Source organism: Balaenoptera ricei, chromosome 3 (genome assembly GCF_028023285.1).
Source record: "Balaenoptera ricei isolate mBalRic1 chromosome 3, mBalRic1.hap2, whole genome shotgun sequence".
Classification (NCBI taxonomy): domain Eukaryota; kingdom Metazoa; phylum Chordata; class Mammalia; order Artiodactyla; family Balaenopteridae; genus Balaenoptera; species Balaenoptera ricei.
The window spans coordinates 43,668,602-43,688,456 of NC_082641.1; the positions used below are offsets into that span (position 1 = coordinate 43,668,602).

At 38.9% G+C, this 19,855-nt stretch overlaps 1 protein-coding gene across 1 annotated transcript in view; it reads left to right on the plus strand.

The window, feature by feature from the left end:
* The window catches only part of IL31RA (interleukin 31 receptor A), a 53,237-nt gene that overhangs the window by 15,752 nt on the left and 17,630 nt on the right, over positions 1–19,855 (plus strand). The window contains 1 exon segment of the mRNA XM_059919074.1: positions 18,579–18,658. Within this exon segment, the coding sequence (XP_059775057.1) occupies positions 18,579–18,658 (80 nt within the window).

Below are 19,855 nucleotides of genomic sequence, written 5' to 3' on the forward strand. Positions count from 1 at the left end.
CTGGGGTAAAGGTGCTGATGCTGGGAGGGGGAAAGCACAGACTTAGAAGGAGCAGAACCAGCTCAGACCTGACCCTCAGGCCTTTCGTTCCAGCAGTTTGGGACCTGCCCCTGACCCCAATAGAATGATGTTGGTCATTGAGCAGAGGAGATGCCCTGGCTCACACCGGACTCTGACTCTAACCCCTCCATCTCCAGCCCCACCTCCCACCAAGGTGACAGCTGCCAGCACACCCTGGGGAAAGACATGACTCATGATCACTTCAGGTCCAGCTCTCCCAGGAAAGCCACTGGGCACATGCAGACTGTATAGGCATGCTCCCACACAAGGACACCCTTGCAAGACTGGGATAGGTAACTGTTTCACCTAATTTCAAAAGAGAAAGTTAAGCAAAATGAGAAATAGGCTTTTTTTTTTCAAATGAAAGAACAAGAAAAAGAACCGTGAAAAAAACTAATGAAAACGATAATTTACCAGATAAAGAGTTAAAAACATTAGTAATAAGAATGCTAACTGAATTAGGCAAAAGAATAGATGAACACAGAATTTTAATAAGGAAGTAGAAATGTAAAAAAGAACCAGTCAGGGCTTCCCTGGTGGCGCAGTGGTTGAGAATCTGCCTGCCAATGCAGGGGACACGGGTGCCAGCCCTGGTCTGGGAAGATCCCACATGCCGTGGAGCAACTGGGCCCGTGAACCACAATTATTGAGCCTGCGTGTCTGGAGCCTGTGCTCCACAACAAGAGAAGCCGCGACAGTGAAAGGCCCGTGCACCACGATGAAGAGTGGCCCCCGCTTGCCACAACTAGAGAAAGCCCTCGCATAGAAACGAAGACCCAACACAGCCAAAAAATAAATAAATTTTTAAAAAATGAATTAAAAAAAAAAAGCTGAAAAGCTGAAGAACAAGTCAGAACTGAAGAATACAATAACAAATGAAACACACACTTGAAGAAATGAACAGCAGACTAAAGTGATACAGGAGAACACATAAGTGATCTGGAAGATAGAATAGGGGAAATCACCCAATCAGAACAGCAAAAAGAAAAGAAAATGAGAACAGATTAAGGGACCTGTGGGAAAACACCAAGTATACTAATATTCACATTATAGGCATCTCAGAAGAGAGAGAAAAATGTACTGAAAATGTAATTTGATTAAACTGTGGCTGAAAAATTCCTGAAACTGAAGAAGGAAATGGATATCCAGATATAGGAAGCACAGAGTCCCCCAAAAGATATGAACACAAAGAGACCCACAACAAGACATAATTAAAATGGCAAAAAGTTAGAATTCTAAAGGCAGCAAGAGAAAAACAGAGTCACTTAAAAGGGAACTCCCATAAGGCCATCAGCTGATTTTTCTGCAGAAACTTTGCAGGCCAGAGGGGAGTGGCATGATTTATTTAAAGTGCTGAAGGGAAAAAGCCTGAAACTTAGGATACTCTACTGAGCAAGGTTATAATTCAGAATTGGAAGAGAGATAAAGAACTTCTTAGATGAGTAAAAAAATGAAAAGAATTCATCAATACTAAACCAACCCTAAAAGAAATGTTGAAGGATTTTCTATAAGTGGAAAAGAAAAGGCTACAAAAAGAAGTAAGAATTTATAGGAAATGAAAAATCCAATTAGTAAAGGCAAATACATAGTAAAGGCTGTGAATCACTTTAAATAACCTAGGACAAAGATTAAAAGATTAAAAAAATTGTAAAAACTATAACTACAAAAAAGGGATAAACAAGATGTAAAATATGACATCAAAAATACAAAAATGCAGGGGTAGGGAGTAAAAAAATGTAAGTCTTTTAGAATGTGTGTGAACTTAATGACTACCAGTTTAATTAAAACAGGTAGATATAGATCAACATATGAACTCCATGGTAACTGCAAATCAAAAACCTACAATAGATACACAAAAACTAGAGAGAAAAGAACACAAGCATACCACTAAAGCAAATAATCAAACCACAAGGGAAGAAACTAAAAAAGAAGAAAACAGAACTACAAAAACAACCAGAAAACAAGTAGCAAAATGGAAATAAGTATATTTAAATGTCCGTGGACCAAATGTTCCAATCAAAAGACATAGGGTGCCTAATTGGATAAAACAGTAAGACCCATGTATATGCTGCTTACAAGAGACTCACTTCAGAGCTAAAGACACACATGGAATTAAAGTGAGGGTATGGAAAAGAATATTTCATGCAAGTAGAAATGACAAGATAGACTTTAATTTTTGAATTTTATTTACTTTTTTATACGGTAGGTTCTTATTAGTCATCAATTTTATACACATCAGTGTATACATGTCAATCCCAATCGCCCAATTCATCACACCACCAGCCCCACCCCACCGCAGCTTTCCCCCCTTGGTGTCCATACGTTTGTTCTCTACATCTGTGTCTCAACTTCTGCCCTGCAAACCAGTTCATCTGTACCATTTTTCTAGGTTCCACATACATACGTTAATATACGATATTTGTTTTTCTCTTTCTGACTTACTTCACTCTGTATGACAGTCTCTAGATCCATCCACGTCTCAACAAATGACCCAATTTCGTTCCTTTTTATGGCTGAGTAATATTCCATTGTATATGTGTACCACATCTTCTTTATCCATTCTTCTGTCGATGGGCATTTAGGTTGCTTCCATGACCTGGCTGTTGTAAATAGTGCTGCAATGAACATTGGGGTGCATGTGTATTTTTGAATTATGGTTTTCTCTGGGTATATGCCCAGTAGTGGGATTGCTGGATCATATGGTAATTCTATTTTTAATTTTTTAAGGAACCTCCATACTGTTCTCCACAGTGGCTGTATCAATTTACATTCCCACCAACAGTGCAAGAGAGTTCCCTTTTCTCCACACCCTCTCCAGCATTTGTTGTTTGTAGATTTTCTGATGATGCCCATTCTAACTGGTATGAGGTGGTATCTTGTTGTAGTTTTGATTTGCATTTCTCTAATAATTAGTGATGTTGAGCAGCTTTTCGTGTGCTTCTTGGCCATCTGTATGTCTTCTTTGGAGAAATGTCTATTTAGGTCTTCTGCCCATTTTTGGATTGGGTTGTTTGTTTTTTAAATATTGAGCTGCATGAGCTGTTTATATATTTTGGAGATTAATCCTTTGTCCGTTGATTCATTTGCAAATATTTTCTCCCATTCTGAGGGTTGTCTTTTGGTCTTGTTTATGGTTTCCTTTGCTGTGCAAAAGCTTTTAAGTTTCATTAGGTCCCATGTGTTTATTTTTGTTTTTATTTCCATTACTCTAGGAGGTGGATCAAAAAAGATCTTGCTGTGATTTATGTCAAAGAGTGTTCTTCCTATGTTTTCCTCTAAGAGTTTTATAGTGTCCGGTCTTACATTTAGGTCTCTAATCCATTTTGAGTTTATTTTTGTGTTTGGTGTTAGGGAATGTTCTAATTTCATTCTTTTGCATGTAGCTGTCCAGTTTTCCCAGTGCCACTTATTGAAGAGACTGTCTTATCTCCATTGTATATCCTTGCCTCCTTTGTCATAGATTAGTTGACCATAGGTGCGTGGGTTTATCTCTGGGCTTTCTATCTTCTTCCATTGACCTATGTTTCTGTTTTTATAAGATAAGATAGACTTTAAAACAAAGTCTATAACAAAAGACAAATAAGGCCATTATATATTGATAAAAGGGATCAATACAATAAGAGGATACAACATTTGTTAACATGTATATACCTTACATAGGAGAACCTAAATGTATAAAGCAAATATTAACAGATGTAAAGGGAGAAATTGACATTAATAATAGGTGACTTTAACACCCCACTTACATCAGTAGACAGATCATCCAGACAGTAAATCAACAAGGAAACAGTAGTATTAAATGATACATTAGATCAGTTGGACTTAATAGATATCTATAGGATATTCCATCCAAAACCAGCAGAATACACGTTCTTTTCAAGTGCACATGGAACGTTCTCCGGGGTAAATCATATGCTAGGCCACAACACAAGTCTCAACAAATTTAAGAGGATAGAAATTATATCAAGCATTTTTTCTGACCACAACAGTATGAAACTAGAAATCAACTACAGTAAGAAAAATGGAGGAAAAACCCAAACACATGGAGACTAAACAACAAGCTACTAAAAAACCAATGGGTCAATAAAGAAATAAAAAGAAAATCAGAAAATACCTTGAGACAAAATAAAAGCACAACTTTCCAAAATCTATGGGACACAACAAAAACAGGTCTAAAAGGGAAGCTTATAGCGATACAGGCCTACCTCAGGAAACAAGAAAAATCTCAAACAACCTAACCTACCATCTAAAGGAATTAGAAAAAGAAGAACAAACAAAGCCCAAAGTCAGTAGAAGGAAGGAAATACTAAAGATCAACAAGGAAATGAAATAGAGCCCCTCCCCCCAAAAAAAACCAATAGAAAAGATCAGTGAAGCCAAGAGCTGTTTTTTTGAAAAACGAAACAAAACAAAACAAATTGATAAGTCTTTAGCCAGGCCCATCCAGAAAAAAATAGAGGACCCAAATAAAATAAGAAGTGAAAGAGGAGAAATAATAGCTGATACCACAGAGCTACAAAAAATCGTAAGAGAATACTAGGAACAGTTATACACCAACAAATTGGACAAACTAGAAGAAATGGACACATTTCTATAAGCATACAGTCTTCCAAGACTGAATCAGGAAGAAATAGGCAATCTGAACAGACCAATCACTAGTAGTGAAATTGAATTTGTAATTTTAAAAACTTCCAGCAAACAAAAGTCCAGGGCTGGAAGACTTCACAGGGGAATTCTATCAAACACATAAAGAAGCACTAATACCTATACTTCTCAAACTATTCCAAAAAAGTTGAAGAGGAGGGAACACTTCCAAATTCATTTCTATGAGGCTAGTATTACCCTGATACCAAAAGCAAAGACACTACAGGAAAAAACAAAATCACAGGCCAATATCTCTGATGAACATAGATGCAAAAATCCTCAACAAAATATTAACAAACCAAATCCAACAATATATAAAAAGGATCATACACAATGATCAGGTAGGATTTATTCCAGGGATGCAAGGATGGTTCAATATTTGCAAATCAATCAGTGTGATACACCACCTTAACAAAGGGAAGGATAAAAAAATCACATGATCATCTCAATAGACTCAGAAAAAGCATTTGACAAAATTCACCATCCAATCACGATAAAAAAAACTCTCATTGAAGTTGGTATATAGGGAACATACTTCAACATAATAAAGGGCATTTATGACAAACTCACAGCTAACATCATTCTCAACAGTGAAAAGCTGAAAGCTTTTCCTCTCAAATCAGGAATAAGACAAGGATGTCCACTCTCGCCACTTTAATTTAACGTAGTATTGGAAGTCCTAGCCACAGCAAACAAGAAAAAGAAATGAAAGTCATCCAAATTGGAAGGGAAGAAACAAAACTGTCTCTATTTGCAGATGATGTGATACTGTATATGTAAAAAACCCTAAAGTCTCCACCAAAAACTATCAGAAGTAATAAATGAATTCATTAAAGTTGCAAGATACAAGATTACTATACAGACATCTGTTGTTTTTCTAGCCACTAGTAATGAACTTTCAGAAAGAGAAAGCAAGAAAGCAATTCTATTTAAAATCACATCAAAAGAATAAAATACCTAATAATAAATGTAACCAAGGAGGTGAAAGACCTGTGCTCTGAAAACTATAAAACTTTTTTTTTTTTAGGCTGTGTGTGAGGGCATGTGGGATCTTAGTTCCCTAACCAGGAATTGAAACTGCGTCCCCTGCATTGGAAGCGTGGAGTCTTAACCACTGGACCGCCAGGGAAGTCCCTGAAAACTATGAAACATTGATGAAGGAAATTGAAGATGATACAAAGAAATGGAAAGGTATCCCATGTTCATGGATTGGAATAATTTTGTTAAAATATCCGTACTACCCAAAGCAATCTACAGATTTAATGCAATCCCTATTTAAAATACTCATGACATTTTTCACAGTAGAACAAATAATCCTAAAATTTATATGGGACCACAAAAGACTCTGAATATCCAAAGCAATCTTGAGGAAAAAAGAACAAAGCTGTAAGTGTTACACTCCCTGACTTCAGACTGTACTACAAATCTACAGTAATCAAAACAGTATGGTACTTGCACAAAAACAGACTCATAGATCAATGGGACAGAATAAAGAGCCCAGAAATAAACCCACACACTTATGTTCAATTAGTCTTTGACAAAGGAGGCAAGAATATACAATGGAGAAAAGATAATCACTTCAACAAGTGGTGCTGGGAAAACAGCTACATGTAAAACAAGGAGATTAGAACATTTCCTCACACCATATGTAAAAATAAACTCTAAATGGGTTAAAAACCTAAGTATAAAACCTGAAGCCGGGCTTCCCTGGTGGCGCAGTGGTTAAGAATCTGCCTGCCAATGCAGGGGACACGGGTTCGAGCCCTGGTCTGGGAAGATCCCACATGCCACGGAGCAACTAAGCCCGTGAGCTACAAGTACTGAGCCTGCGCATCTGGAACCTGTGCTCCGCAACGGGAGAGGCCGCGACAGTGTGAGGCCTGCACACGGCGATGAAGAGTGGCCCCCGCTTGCCGCAACTGGAGAAAGCCCTCGCACAGAAACGGAGACACAACACAGCCAAAAATAAATAAATAAATAAATTAATTAATTAATTAAAAACAAAACAAAACAAAAAAACCCTGAATCCTTAGAACTCCTAGAGGAAAACAAAAGCAGAACACCCTTTGACATAAAGTGTAGCAATATTCTTTTGGATCTGTCTCCTAAGGCAAAAGAAATAAAAGCAAAAATAAACAAATGGGGCCTAATTAGACTAAAAGCTTTTGCACAGCAAAGGAAACCATTAACAAAGAAAAGACAACCTACTGAATGGGAGAAAATATTTGCAAATGATATGACCAACAAGGAGTTAATATCCAATACATATATAAATAGCTCATACAACTTAGTATCAAAAAAAACCAGTAGCCCAATTAAAAAATGGGCAGAAGACCCGAATAGACATTTTTCCAAAGAAGACATACAGATGGCCAACAGGCACAAGAAAAGATGTTCAATGTTGCTAATAATTAGGGAAATGCAAATCAAAACCCAATGAGATATCACCTCACACATGTCATGGCTATTATCAAAATGTCTACAAATAACAAGTGTTGGTGAGGATGTGGAGAAAAGGGAACCCTCCTATGCTGTTGGTGGGAATGTAAATTGGTGCAGCCACTATGGAAAACAGTATGTAAGTTCCTCAAAAAACTAAAAACTAGAGATACCATATGATCCAGCAATTCCACTCCTGGGTATGTAAAAGGAAAACACTAATTTGAAAAGATATATGTACTCCAGTGTTCAAAGCAGCATTATTTGCAGTAACCGAGATATGGAAGCAACCTAATTGTCCATCAACAGCTGCGTGGATAAAGAAGGTGTGGTATATATATACAATGGGATATTACTTGGCCATAAAAAAGAATGAAATTGTGCCATTTGCAACAACATATATGGACCTGGAATATATTATGCTTAGTGAAATAATTGAAACAGAGAAAGACAAATACTGTATGTTATCATTTATATGTGGAATCTGAAAAATAAACGAATAAATATAACAAAACAGACTCACAGTTATAGAGAACAAATTAGTGGTTACCAGTGGGGAGAGACGGCAGTAGAGGATTAAGAAATACAAACTATTATGTATAAAATAAGCTACAGGGTTATATTGTACAGCACAGGGAACATAGCCAATATTTTGTAATAACTTTAAATGGAGTATAATCTATAAAAATGTTAATCACTATGTTGTACACCTGAAACTAATATAATCGTGTAAATCAACTATACTTCAATTTAAAAAAAAGCAAGTACAGAATCAAAAAGTCTCAATCTTGGTGAGATACAATATCTTTTTATATTTTCTTACCTATCTTTCTTTTAAACATTTCCTACATAAGATCTTGAATTTGGCAGTTTATGTCTTTGGCATCTCTGTTTTAGACTGTCCTAACATGTTCTGTTGAGATAGACTGAGGTGTAGGGTATAGAATCAGAAGGGAATACAGTGGACATTCTGCAGCAGAGAGGCCAATGTTTAATTTTTCTTTGATGATTGTTCCTCCGTATTTAATTATGAGAGCTTCCCATGGCTAAGTAAATTATTTCTCAGTCACCTGAGAAGAGTAAGTTTTCCTTTTTCTTTTTTTTGGCCCAAAGTCCTTATCCTGTAAAGGTCAAAGTAGTAAAACACCTAACTGTCAAATCTTATGTCCTCTTTTTTTCCCCCACTCACTAGTGTTTTCTAGGGATTGTTAGCACCTCTAAGCATGCCAAGGCTTTCTGGGAATGACTTGAAATCTTGCTTAGTAGTTTTGGGAAACATGATATGACTGAAAATGAGACTTTACTAATTTCACTAGCTCATGGGTCTCACTAACTGGAGGGAGTCCTGAAGAGACTACACATATGAAAGGAAACTTTCACTTTACTTTGTGTCAGGACTACCGTGAGCTGTTTCACAACCTCTGCCAGGGCAGAACAAACTAATTAAACTATGGAATGTTCTAAGGATCCAACTGGAGCCATTTCCCCAAATCTGACTGCTAAGCCTGTCTAGGAATAAGGACTGGGGATAAGATTCTGATGATATCACAACAGTGTCCCTCTTCACTTGCATTTATCTTTTTTTCTTTTTAAAAATTTTTATTTATTTATTTATTTTTGGCTGCGTTGGGTCTTTGTTGCTGCGCATGGGCTTTCTCTAATTGTGGCGAGTGGGGGCTACTCTTCATTGTGGTGCGTGGGCTTCTCATTGTAGTGGCTTCTCTTGCTGCGGAGCACGGTCTATAGGCGTGCAGGCTTCAGTAGTTGTGGCATGCGGGCTTCAGTAGTTGTGGCATGCAGGCTTCAGTAGTTGTGGCTCACGGGCTCTAGAGTGCAGGCTCAGTAGTTGTGGTGCATGGGCTTAGTTGCTCCGTGGCATGTGGGATCTTCCCAGGCCAGGGCTTGAACCCCTGTCCCCTGCAAGGGCAGGCGGATTCTTAACTACTGCTCCACCAGGGAAGCCCCTGCATTTATCTTTAATGCAATTTGGAAACCAAATTCAACTGGTAGATAGCAGGAAGCCAAAGGATCCTGAAAGACCACATAAGAAATGTGGTGAACCAAAGCCCTTTTGTAACAAGGAGAGCAAATCCTGAGACAGTGGCTCTGACAGCCTCACCTGCTATGGACTGAACCAGAGGCTTGGGCAGTGGAATCTCATTGGAAAAAAATGGACTTCGTTTTCCTTATTTTTTATTACCCCACTTTACCTTTTCCGTATATTTCTGTCTTCTAACACTCCTCTTAGCCCTGAGTTATTCTGATGTGCACCACTGCTTAAGAAGCACTGCCTAGATTTTACTTTCTACAGAAATATCACCCATAGGTAAATGTATATTAGCACATTCTCTTTTCTACTTTTTCTCTTGAAATCTGTTTTAGTTATCTATTGCTGCATAATAAATTAGCCCCAAACTGAGAGGCATAAATCAACATTTATTATCTCACCATTTCTGTGGGTTAGGAATCTGGGCATGACTTAGCCGGGTCCTCTGGTTCTGCGTGTCTCACAAAGCTGCAATGAAGGTGTTGGCTGGGACGGTCATCTCAGGACTTGGTTGAGTAAGGATCTGCTTCCAAGCTCACTCAAGTGGTTGTTGGCAAGATTTAGTTCCTCTCAGGTGGTTGGACTTAAGACCGCAGTTTCTCACGAGCTGTTATCAAAGGTTGCCCTGTGAGTTCCTTGCCACATGTGCCTCTCCATAGCACAGTTTACAATGTGACCACTGGTGTCATCAGGGTGAGCAAGTGAGAGGTCAGGAGAGAGTTGAGAAAGAAAAACGTTAAAATTTTATAACCTGATCACAGAAGTGACATCCCATCACTTTTTCTGTGTTCTGTTAATTAGAAGTGACTCACCAATTCCAACCTACACTCAAGAGAGCATTACACAGAGCATGAATAACAAAAGGCAAGATGATTGGCAGACATTTTTATTTTTTTAATTGAAGTCTAATTGACATCCAACAGTATATTAGTTTCAGGTGTACAACATAATGATACAGTATTTGTATACATTAAGAAATTATCACAATCTGTCTAGTTATGCTCTGTCACCATACAAAGTTATAAGAATTTTTTCTTGTAATGAGAACTTTTAAGATTTATTTTCTTAGCAACTTTCAGACTTGCAGTACAATATTGACTATAGTCACTATGCTGTACATTACATCCCCATGACTCATTTCTTTTATAACTGGAAGTTTGTACCTTTTGATCCCCTTCTCCCAATTTGCCCTCCCCTTAACTCCTCTCCACTCTGGCAACCATCAGTCCGTTCTCTGTATCTGTGAATTTTGTTTGTTTTGTTTTTACATTTCACATACAAGTGAAATCATGCAGTATGTATCTTTCTTTGTCTGACATATTTCACTTAGCATGGTACCCTCAAGGTCCATCCATGTTGTCTCAAATGACAGGATTTCATTCTTTTTCTATGGCTGAGTAGTATTTTACTGTATATTTATACCACATCTTCTTTAACCATTCATCCATTGATGGACACTTAGGGTGCTTCTGTATCTTGGCTATTGTAAATAATGCTGCAGTGAACATAGGTGTGCATGTATCCTTTCGAAATACTGTTTTTGTTTTCTCTGGGTAAATACTCAGAAGTGGAATTGCTGGATCATATGGTAGTTTTATTTTTAGATTTTGAGGAATCTCCATACTGTTTTCCATACTGGCTGCATCAATTTAAATTCCAATGGGAGACGTTTGAGAAGATGTCTACCACAGAATGTAAATTATTACATGAATGATATACAGTTTGGAAATTGGAACACATAGGGGTGTGACTCCTATTCCATAACTCTTGAAAGTAATATAACAACTTTAAAAATTCAGCCTGAATCTGATAGTCCCTATCCTGTTGGAATGGCAGGAAATTTGATCTCAGGCATTATTAGGGATCACCTTCACCCCAACACACAAACTCATAGTTATGCTGAGGTTCCAGGTTCATGAGCACCACCAAAGTCCTGGGGAAGCCCTTCAGATCAAACTCTTGAAACCTAGAAAATCCTTTACCTCTCCATGGTCTGGGGCTGGGTGGGGGTTTTCTTCCTCTTATTCTCTGCTGCCTCTCTAGACACTCTCTTCTCCCTTCCTTGAGGTACCTCTCCCATTAATCTGAGCCCTCCCTAACGACTGGAAGAGTCATTGACTTCAAGTGGACATTTCCAGCCTGTTCACATTCCTGAGTAAAAGAAATAACAAGAGTCCTGTCTTCTTGCTTATAATGGGGAAGGAAGGAAACATAAGAGAGTGGAACATTAACATCTCAAAATTAGCCTATTGGGCAAGATGAAACCCCTTAGACACTGTTTAAATATTGTTTCACCAAGCTATTAATATAGTTGTTATTTTTAAATCTTTTTATTTTATATTGGAGTATAGTTGATTAACAATGTTGTGTTAGTTTCAGGTTTACAGAAAAGTGATTCAGTTATACATATACCTGAATCTATTCTTTTTCAAATTCTTTTCCCATTTAGGTTGCTGCATAATATTGAGCAGAGTTCCCTGTGCTATACAGTAGGTCCTTGTTGGTTATCCATTTTAAATATAGCAGTGTGTATATGTCAATCCCAAACTCCCTAACTATCCCTCCCCTCCACCCTTTCCCCCTGGTAACCATAAGTTCATTCTCTAAGTTTGTGAGTCTGTTTCTGTTTTGTAAATAAGTTCATTTGTATCATTTTTTAAGATTCTGCATATAAGTGATATCATACAATATTTCTCTTTCTCTGTCTGACTTACTTCACTCAATATGACAATCTCTAGGTCCATCCATGTTGCTGCAAATGGCACTATTTCATTCTTTTTAATGGCTGACTAATATTCCATTGTAGATATGTACCACATCTTCATCTTCTTTATCCATTCCTCTTTCGATAGACATTTAGGTTACTTCCATGTCTTGGGTATTGTAAACAGTGCTGCAGTGAACATTGAGGTGCATGTATTCTTTCAGACCATGTTTTTCTCCAAATATATGCCCAAGAGTGGGATTGCTGGATCATATGATAGCTCTATTTTAAGTTTTTAAGGAACCTCCATACTGTTCTCCACAGTGGCTGTACCAATTTACATTCCCACCAACAGTGTAGGAGGGTTCCCTTCTCTCCACACCCTCTCCAGGATTTATTGTTTGTGGATTTTTTGATGGTAGCCATTCTGACTGGTGTGAGGTAATATCTCATAGTAGTTTTGATTAGCATTTCTCTAATAATTAGTGATGTTGAACATCTTTTCATGTGCCTCTTGGCCATCTGTATGTTTTCTTTGGAGAAATGTCTATTTAGGTCTTCTGTCATGTTTTGATTGGATTGTTTGTTTTGATGATATTAAGCCACATGAGCTGTGTGTAAATTTTAGAGACTAATCCCTTGTCGTTCACATCATTTGCAAGTATTTTCTCCCATTCTGTGGATTGTCTTTTCGTTTTGTTTATGGTTTTCTTTGCTGTGCAAAAGCTTTTGAGTTTAATTAGGTTCCATTTGTTTATTTTTGTTTTTATTTCCATTACTCTGGGAGACATATTGAAAAAGATATTGCTGTGATTTATGTCAGAGAGTGTTCTGCCTGTTTTACTGTAAGAGTTTTATAGTGTCCAGTCTCAAATTTAGGTCTTTAATCCATTTTGAGTTTATTTTTGTGTATGGTGTTAAAGAATGTTCTAATTTCATTTTTCTACATATATCTGTCAAGTTTTCCCAGCACCATTTATTGAAGAGGCTGTCTTTCCTCCATTGTACAGTCTTGCCTCCATTGTTGTAGATTAATTGACCATAGGTTCATGGGTTTATTTCTGGGCTTTGTATCCTGTTCCACTAATCTATATTTCTATTTTTGTGCCAGTATCATACTGTTTTGATGACTGTAGCTTTGTAGTATAGTCTGAAGCCGGGCATCCTGATTCCCTCTGCTGCATTTTTGGTTTTTATTTTCCTCTAGGTTGCTTTGGGTGTTCAGGGTCTTTTGTGTCTACATACAGATTTTACGATTTTTTTTGTTCTAGTTCCGTGAAAAATGCCATTGGTAATTTGATAGGGATTGCATTGAATCTGTAGATTGCCTTGGGTAGTATAGTCATTGATTCTGCCAATTCAAGAACATGGTATATCTTTCCATTTGTTTATGTTGTCTTCACTTTCTTTCATCAGTATCTTGTACTTTTCAGAGTACAGGTCTTTTGTCTCCTTAGGTAGGTTTATTTCTAGGTATTTTATTCTTTTTGATGTGATGGTAAATGGGATTGTTTCTTTAATTTCTCTTTCTGATCTTTCATTGTTGGTGTATAGAAATGCAAGAGATTTCTGTATATTAATTTTGTAAACTGCAACTTTACCAAATTCATTGATGAGCTCTAGTAGTTTTCCGGTAGTGTCTTTAGGGTTTTCTGTGTATAGTATCATGTCATCTGCAAACAGTGATGGTTTAACTTCTTCTTTTCCAATTTGGAGTCCTTTTATTTCTTTTTCTTCTCTGATTGCTGTAGCTAAGACTTCCAAAACTATGTGGAATAAAAGTGGTGAGAGTGGGTATCCTTGTCTTGTTCCTGATCTTAGAGGAAATGCTTTCAGCTTTTCACTGTTGAGTATGATGTTAGCTGTAGGTTTGTCATATATGGCCTTTATTATGTTGAGGTATAGTCCCTCTATGCCCACTTTCTGGAGAGTTTTTATCATAAATGGGTTTTTAATTTTGTCAAAAGCTTTTTCTGCATCCATTAGATGATCATATGGTATGTATTCTTCAATTTGTTGTTGTGGTGTATCACACTGATTGATTTGCGGATATTGAAAAATCCTTGCATCCCTGGGATAAATCCCACTTGATCATGGCGTATGATCCTTTTAATGTGTTTTTGGATTCTGTTTGTTAGTATTTTGTTGAGGATTTTTGCATCTATGTTCATCAGTGATATTGGCCTGTAATTTTCTTTTTGTGGTATCTTTGTCTGGTTTTTGGTATCAGGGTGATGGTGGCCTCATAGAATGAATTTGGGAGTTTTCCGTCCTCTGCAATTTTTTGGGAACAGTTTCAGAAGGATAGTTAGCTCTTCCCTAAATGTTTGATAGAATTCACTTGTGAAGCCATCTGATCCTGGACTTTTGTTTGTTGGGAGTTTAAAAATCAGTTTCAATTTCATTACTTGTGATTGGTCTGTTCATATTTTCTATTTCTTCCTGGTTCAGTCTTGAGAGATTGTACCTTTCTAATAATTTGTCCATTTCTTCTAGGTTGTCCATTTTATTGGCATACACTTGCTTGTAGTAATCTCTCATGGTCCTTTGTATTTCTCTGGTGTCCTTTGTAACTTCACCTTTTTCATTTCTAATTTTATTGATTTGAGTCTCGTCCCTTTTTTTCTTCATGAGTCTGGCTAAAGTTTTATCAATTTTGTTTATCTTTTCAAAGAACCAGCTTTTAGTTTCATTGATCTTTGCTTTTGTTTTCTTCGTCTCTATTTCATTTATTTCTGCTCTGATCTTTATGATTTCTTTCCCTCTATTAACTTTTGGTTTTGCTTGTTCTTCTTTCTCTAGTTGCTTTAGGTGTAAGGTTAGGTTGTTTATTTGAGATTTTTCATGTTTCCTGAGGTAAGATTGTATTGCTATAAACTTCCCTCTTAGGTTTTGCTGCATGGGTTTTGCTGCATCCCATAGGTTTTGGATCATTGTGCTTTTGTTTTCATTTGTCTCTAGGTATTTTTTGATTTCCTCTTTGATTTCTTCAGTGATCCATTGGTTGTTTAGTAGCATATTGTTTAGCTTCCACATGTTTGTGTTTTATAGTTTTTTTCTTGTAGTTTACTTCTAATCTCATAGTGTTGTGGTCAGAAAAGATGCTTGATATGATATCAATTTTCTTAAATTTATGGAGCCTCGCTTTGTGGCCCAGCATGTGGTCAATCCTGGAAAATGTTCCATGTGCACATGAGAGGACTGTGCATTCTGCTGCTTTTGGATGGAATGCTGTATAAATATCAATTAAGTCCATCTGGTCTAATGTATCATTTGAGGTCTGTGTTTCATTACTGATTTTCTGTCTGGATGATCTGTCCATTGATGAAAGTGGGGGTTAAAGTCCCTCACTATTATTGTGTTACTGTCGATTTCTCCCTTTATGGCTATTAGTATTTGCCTTACATATTGAGGTGCTCCTATGTTGGGTACATATATATTTACAATTGTTATGTCTTCTTCTTGGATTGATCCCTTGATAATTATGTAGTGTCCTTCTTCATCTCTTATAACAGTCTTTATTTTAAAGCTTATTTTGTCTGCTATGAGTATTGCTACTCCAGCTTTCTTTTGATTTCCATTTGCATGGAATACCTTTTTCCATCCCTTCACTTTCAGTCTGTATGTGTCCCTAGGTCTGAAGTGGGTCTCTTGTAGACAGTGGGTCTTGTTTTTCAATCCATTCAGCCAGTCTATGTCTTTTGGTTGGAGCATTTAATCCATTTATATTTAAGGTAATTATCGATATGTATGTTCCTATTAACATTTTCTTAATTGTTTTGGGTTTGTTTTCATAGGTCCTTTTTCTTCCCTTCCGCTTTTGTTCTCTTCTCTTGTGGTTTGATGACCATCTTTAGTGTTGTTTGGGTTGCTTTTTCTCTTTTGTATGTGTATCTATTGTAGCTTTTGGGTTTGCTGTTCCCACGAGCTTTTAATATAGCAATCTATATATGTGCAGTGTTGTTTTAAGTTGCTGGTCTCTTTCTCCCCTAGAGAAGTTTCTTTAACATTTGTTTCAAAGCTGGTCTGGTGGTGCTGAATCCTCTTAGCTTTTGCTTGTCTGTAAAGCTTTTGATTTCTCTGTCAAATCTGAATGAGAGCCTTGATGGGTAGAGTATTCTTGGCTGTAGGTTCTTCCCTTTCATCACTTTAAATATGTTGTGCCACTCCCTTCTGGCCTGTAGAGTTTCTGCTGAGAAATCAGCTGATAACCTTATGGGAGTTCCCTTGTATATTATTTGTCATTTTTCTCTTGTTGCTTTTAATATTTTTTCTTTGTCTTTAATTTTTGTCAATTTGATTACTATGTCTCTTGGCATGTTCCTCCTTGGGTTTATCCTGCCTGGGACTCTCTGTGCTTCCTGGACTTGAGTGACTGTTTCCTTTCCCGTGTTAGGGGAGTTTTCTGCTATTATCTTTTCAAATATTTTCTCAGGTCCCCTCTCTCTTTTCCTTCTGGGACCCCTATAATGCGAGTGTTGATGTGTTTAATGTTGTCCCAGAGGTCTCTTAAACTGTCTTCATTTCTTTTCATTCTTTTTTCTTTATTCTGTTCTGCAGCAGTGATTTCCACTATTCTGTTTTTCAGGTCACTTATCCATTCTTCTGCCTCAGTCATTCTGCTATTGATCCTTCTAGTGTATTTTTCATTTTAGTTATTGTTTTGTTCATCTCTGTTTGTTTGTTCTTTAGTTCTTCTAGGTCTTTGTTAAACATTTCTTGCATCTTCTTGATCCTTGCCTCCATTCTTTTTCCACCATTCTGGATCATCTTCACTCTCATTATTCTGAATTCTTTTTCTGGAAGGTTGCCCATCTCCACTTCATTTGTTTGTTTTTCTGGGTTTTTTTTTTTTTTTTTTTTTTTTTTTTTTAAATTTTATTTATTTATTTATTTATGGCTGTGTTGGGTCTTCGTTTCTGTGCAAGGGCTTTCTCTAGCTGTGGCAAGTGGGGGCCACTCTTCATCGCGGTGCGCGGGCCTCTCACTATCGCGGCCTCTCTTGTTGCGAAGCACAGGCTCCAGACGCGCAGGCTCAGTAATTGTGGCTCACGGGCCCAGCTGCTCTGTGGCATGTGGGATCTTCCCAGACCAGGGCTCGAACCCGTGTCCCCTGCATTGGCAGGCAGATTCTCAACCACTGCGCCACCAGGGAAGCCCCGTTTTTCTGGGTTTTATCTTGTTCCTTCATCTGGTACATAGCTCTCTGCCTTTTCGTCTTGTCTTTCTGTGAATGTGATTTTTGTTCCACAGGCTGCAGGATTGTAGTTCTTCTTGCTTCTGCTGTCTGCCCTGTGGTGGATGAGGCTATCTAAGAGGCTTGTGCAAGTTTCCTGATGGGAGGGACTGGTGGTGGGTAGAGCTGACTGTTGCTCTGGTGGGCAGAGCTCAGTAAAACTTTAAGCCGCTTGACTGCTCATGGGTGGGGCTGGGTTCCCTCCCTGTTGGCTGTTTAGCCCGAGGCAACCCAACACTGGAGCCTAGCTGGTCTCTTTGGTGGGGCTAATGGCAGACTCTGGGAGGGCTCACGCCAAGGAGTACTTCCCAGAACTTCTGCTGCCAGTGTCCTTGTCCCCATGGTGAGCCACAGGCACCCCCCACCTCTGCAGGAGACCCTCCAACAATAGCAGGTAGGTCTGGTTCAGTCTCCTACGAGGTCACTGCTCCTTGCCCTGGGTCCTGATGCACACACTACTTTGTGTGTGCCCTCCAAGAGTGGAGTCTCTATTTCCCCCAGTCCTGTCGAAGTCCTGCAATCAAATCCCACTAGTCTTCAAAGTCTGATTCTCTAGGAATTCCTCCTCCCGTTGCCGGACCCCCAGGTTGGGAAGCTTGACGTGGGGCTCAGAACCTTCACTCCAGTGGGTGGACTTTTGTGGTATAAGTGTTCTCCAGTCTGTGAGTCACCCACCCAGCAGTTATGGGATTTGATTTTACTGTGATTGCGCCCCTCCTATCGTCTCATTGTGGCTTCTCCTTTATCTTTGGATGTGGGGTATCTTTTTGGGTGAGTTCCAGTGTCTTCCTGTCGATGATTGTCCAGCAGCTAGTTGTGATTCTGGTGTTCTCGCAAGAGGGAGTGAGAGCACGTCCTTCTACTCCGCCATCTTGGTTCCTCTCTGTATAATCTCTTTATCAGTTATCTATGTCATTCCTAGCTTTAATGTATGTGAATGTTATATCTTAGAGGACAGGAGATGTCACATTCCAATCCAGATTTGAGTGATAAATTATATTATGATAGGGTCTATTGTAGTTTTATTTTACCTTTAGTCATCAGATCCAAGGGCAGTTTTATTTTATTTTATTTTTATTTTTGCACTAAATAATTGTGATTTTATTTTTTCACAAAGTACAAAGCTTTGCACCACATTATAGTAGTGTTCCAACACAAGAAAATCCCAACGTTTTCATTGTGTGGTGGGGGAGTGATTTATATATAGGATACTGATTTTATAGATTGCCAGTTACTTTTGACCTTTGGTTGATTCCAGTCCTTCAGCCACGATATGAAGACATTGTTGCAATGTTGACATACTGCCACTCCTCCCCTCACTCTTGCTGCCTCCCTCAAGCAAATCCTTTCCAACTGCATCTTCTAAACAGGCAGCCTAGCTAATTTCACCATCTCCTGCTGCAGCTCCCTCTGGTCTGTGTTGAGCACCTCACTCTTGTTCCTTACAGCTCCACATGGCCTGGATCTGTGGCGAGTCCTGGGACTAGCTGAGGTGGATGGAAGAAGGCCAGTGCAGTTGCTGTGGAAGGTGACCTCCCTCTGGGTTATTTATTTACAATTTCTGTTAAAAAGCCTTGGTCTCTTACACCTCTAAGAACTGTGATTATTGGCGTTTTACCTCCTTAATTTCCTTCCCTAGAGGCTTTGATGCCCCAAATCTCACAATGGTTTCCCACCTCCAAAAAGCCCTATAAATCATTTTGTAGATGGCCTAAATGTGCATTAAAGACCCTGGCCCCTCTTCTTTGGTCTGAAATGTTAACATTTGGGACAGGTAAAAAGTGTAAGTGCAGGAGGCACCTTGACCTTCTGGAGAAGACCGTCACTAGCTGGCCTCCCCTAGAAGGCAATGTAAAATTATATAGCCCCACTGCCACAGTGGAGAAGAGCACTGGCTTGCGGTGAGCTTACTAGTGTGTCCTGAAGTTACTGCCAACATATACTGCACAAGTGACTTCCTGAGTACTGGGATAGTGGGGTGCAAGGATAGAAAAAGGGTCCTTTGTAGGATGGAGGCCGGGGAGTGAGGAACAAAGGAGGAGCCAGGTGGGTAATGCAGAGGAGATGAGCGAGGAGGAAGAGATGAGAGGAGATCGTAAGAAAAAGGACAGAAAAGGAGGGGAAGAAGCAGGAAAGGAAAAGGGCAAACAGAGGGAAAAAACAGCCAGGAAATAGGAGAGAGGAGGTGGGGAGCTGGGGGAAAGAAGAGAGGGAGGAGAGCAGTGAGATGCCAAAACTCTTTGGTGTGTCTCCAGAATTCTCAGGTAATACTCATCTATTTTTGGCTGCGTTGGGTCTTTATCGCTGTGCACAGGCTTTCTCTAGTTGCGGTGAGCGGGGGGTACTTTTTGTTGCGATGCGCGGCCTTCTCATTGCTGTGGCTTCTCTTGTTGTGGAGCACGGGCTCTAGGCGCGTGGACTTCAGTAGTTGTGGCTCACAGGCTCTAGAAAGCAGGCTCAGTAGTTGTGGCCACAGACTTAGTTGCTCTGTGGCATGTGGGATCTTCCTGGACCAAGGATCGAACCCGTGTCCCCTGCATTGGCAGGTGGATTCTTAACCACTGCGTCACCAGAGAAACCCTGTCAACATATTTTTGAGGTAGGAAAGTAAACAATGGCACATACCGCGTGAGGCCAGACCAACCTGGGTCAAGTAGTCCAACCTGTGAAGTAGGTGAGATGGACTTCAATGCCCTCCTCCCCCTCGCCTGGGGGCTGGTCTTCC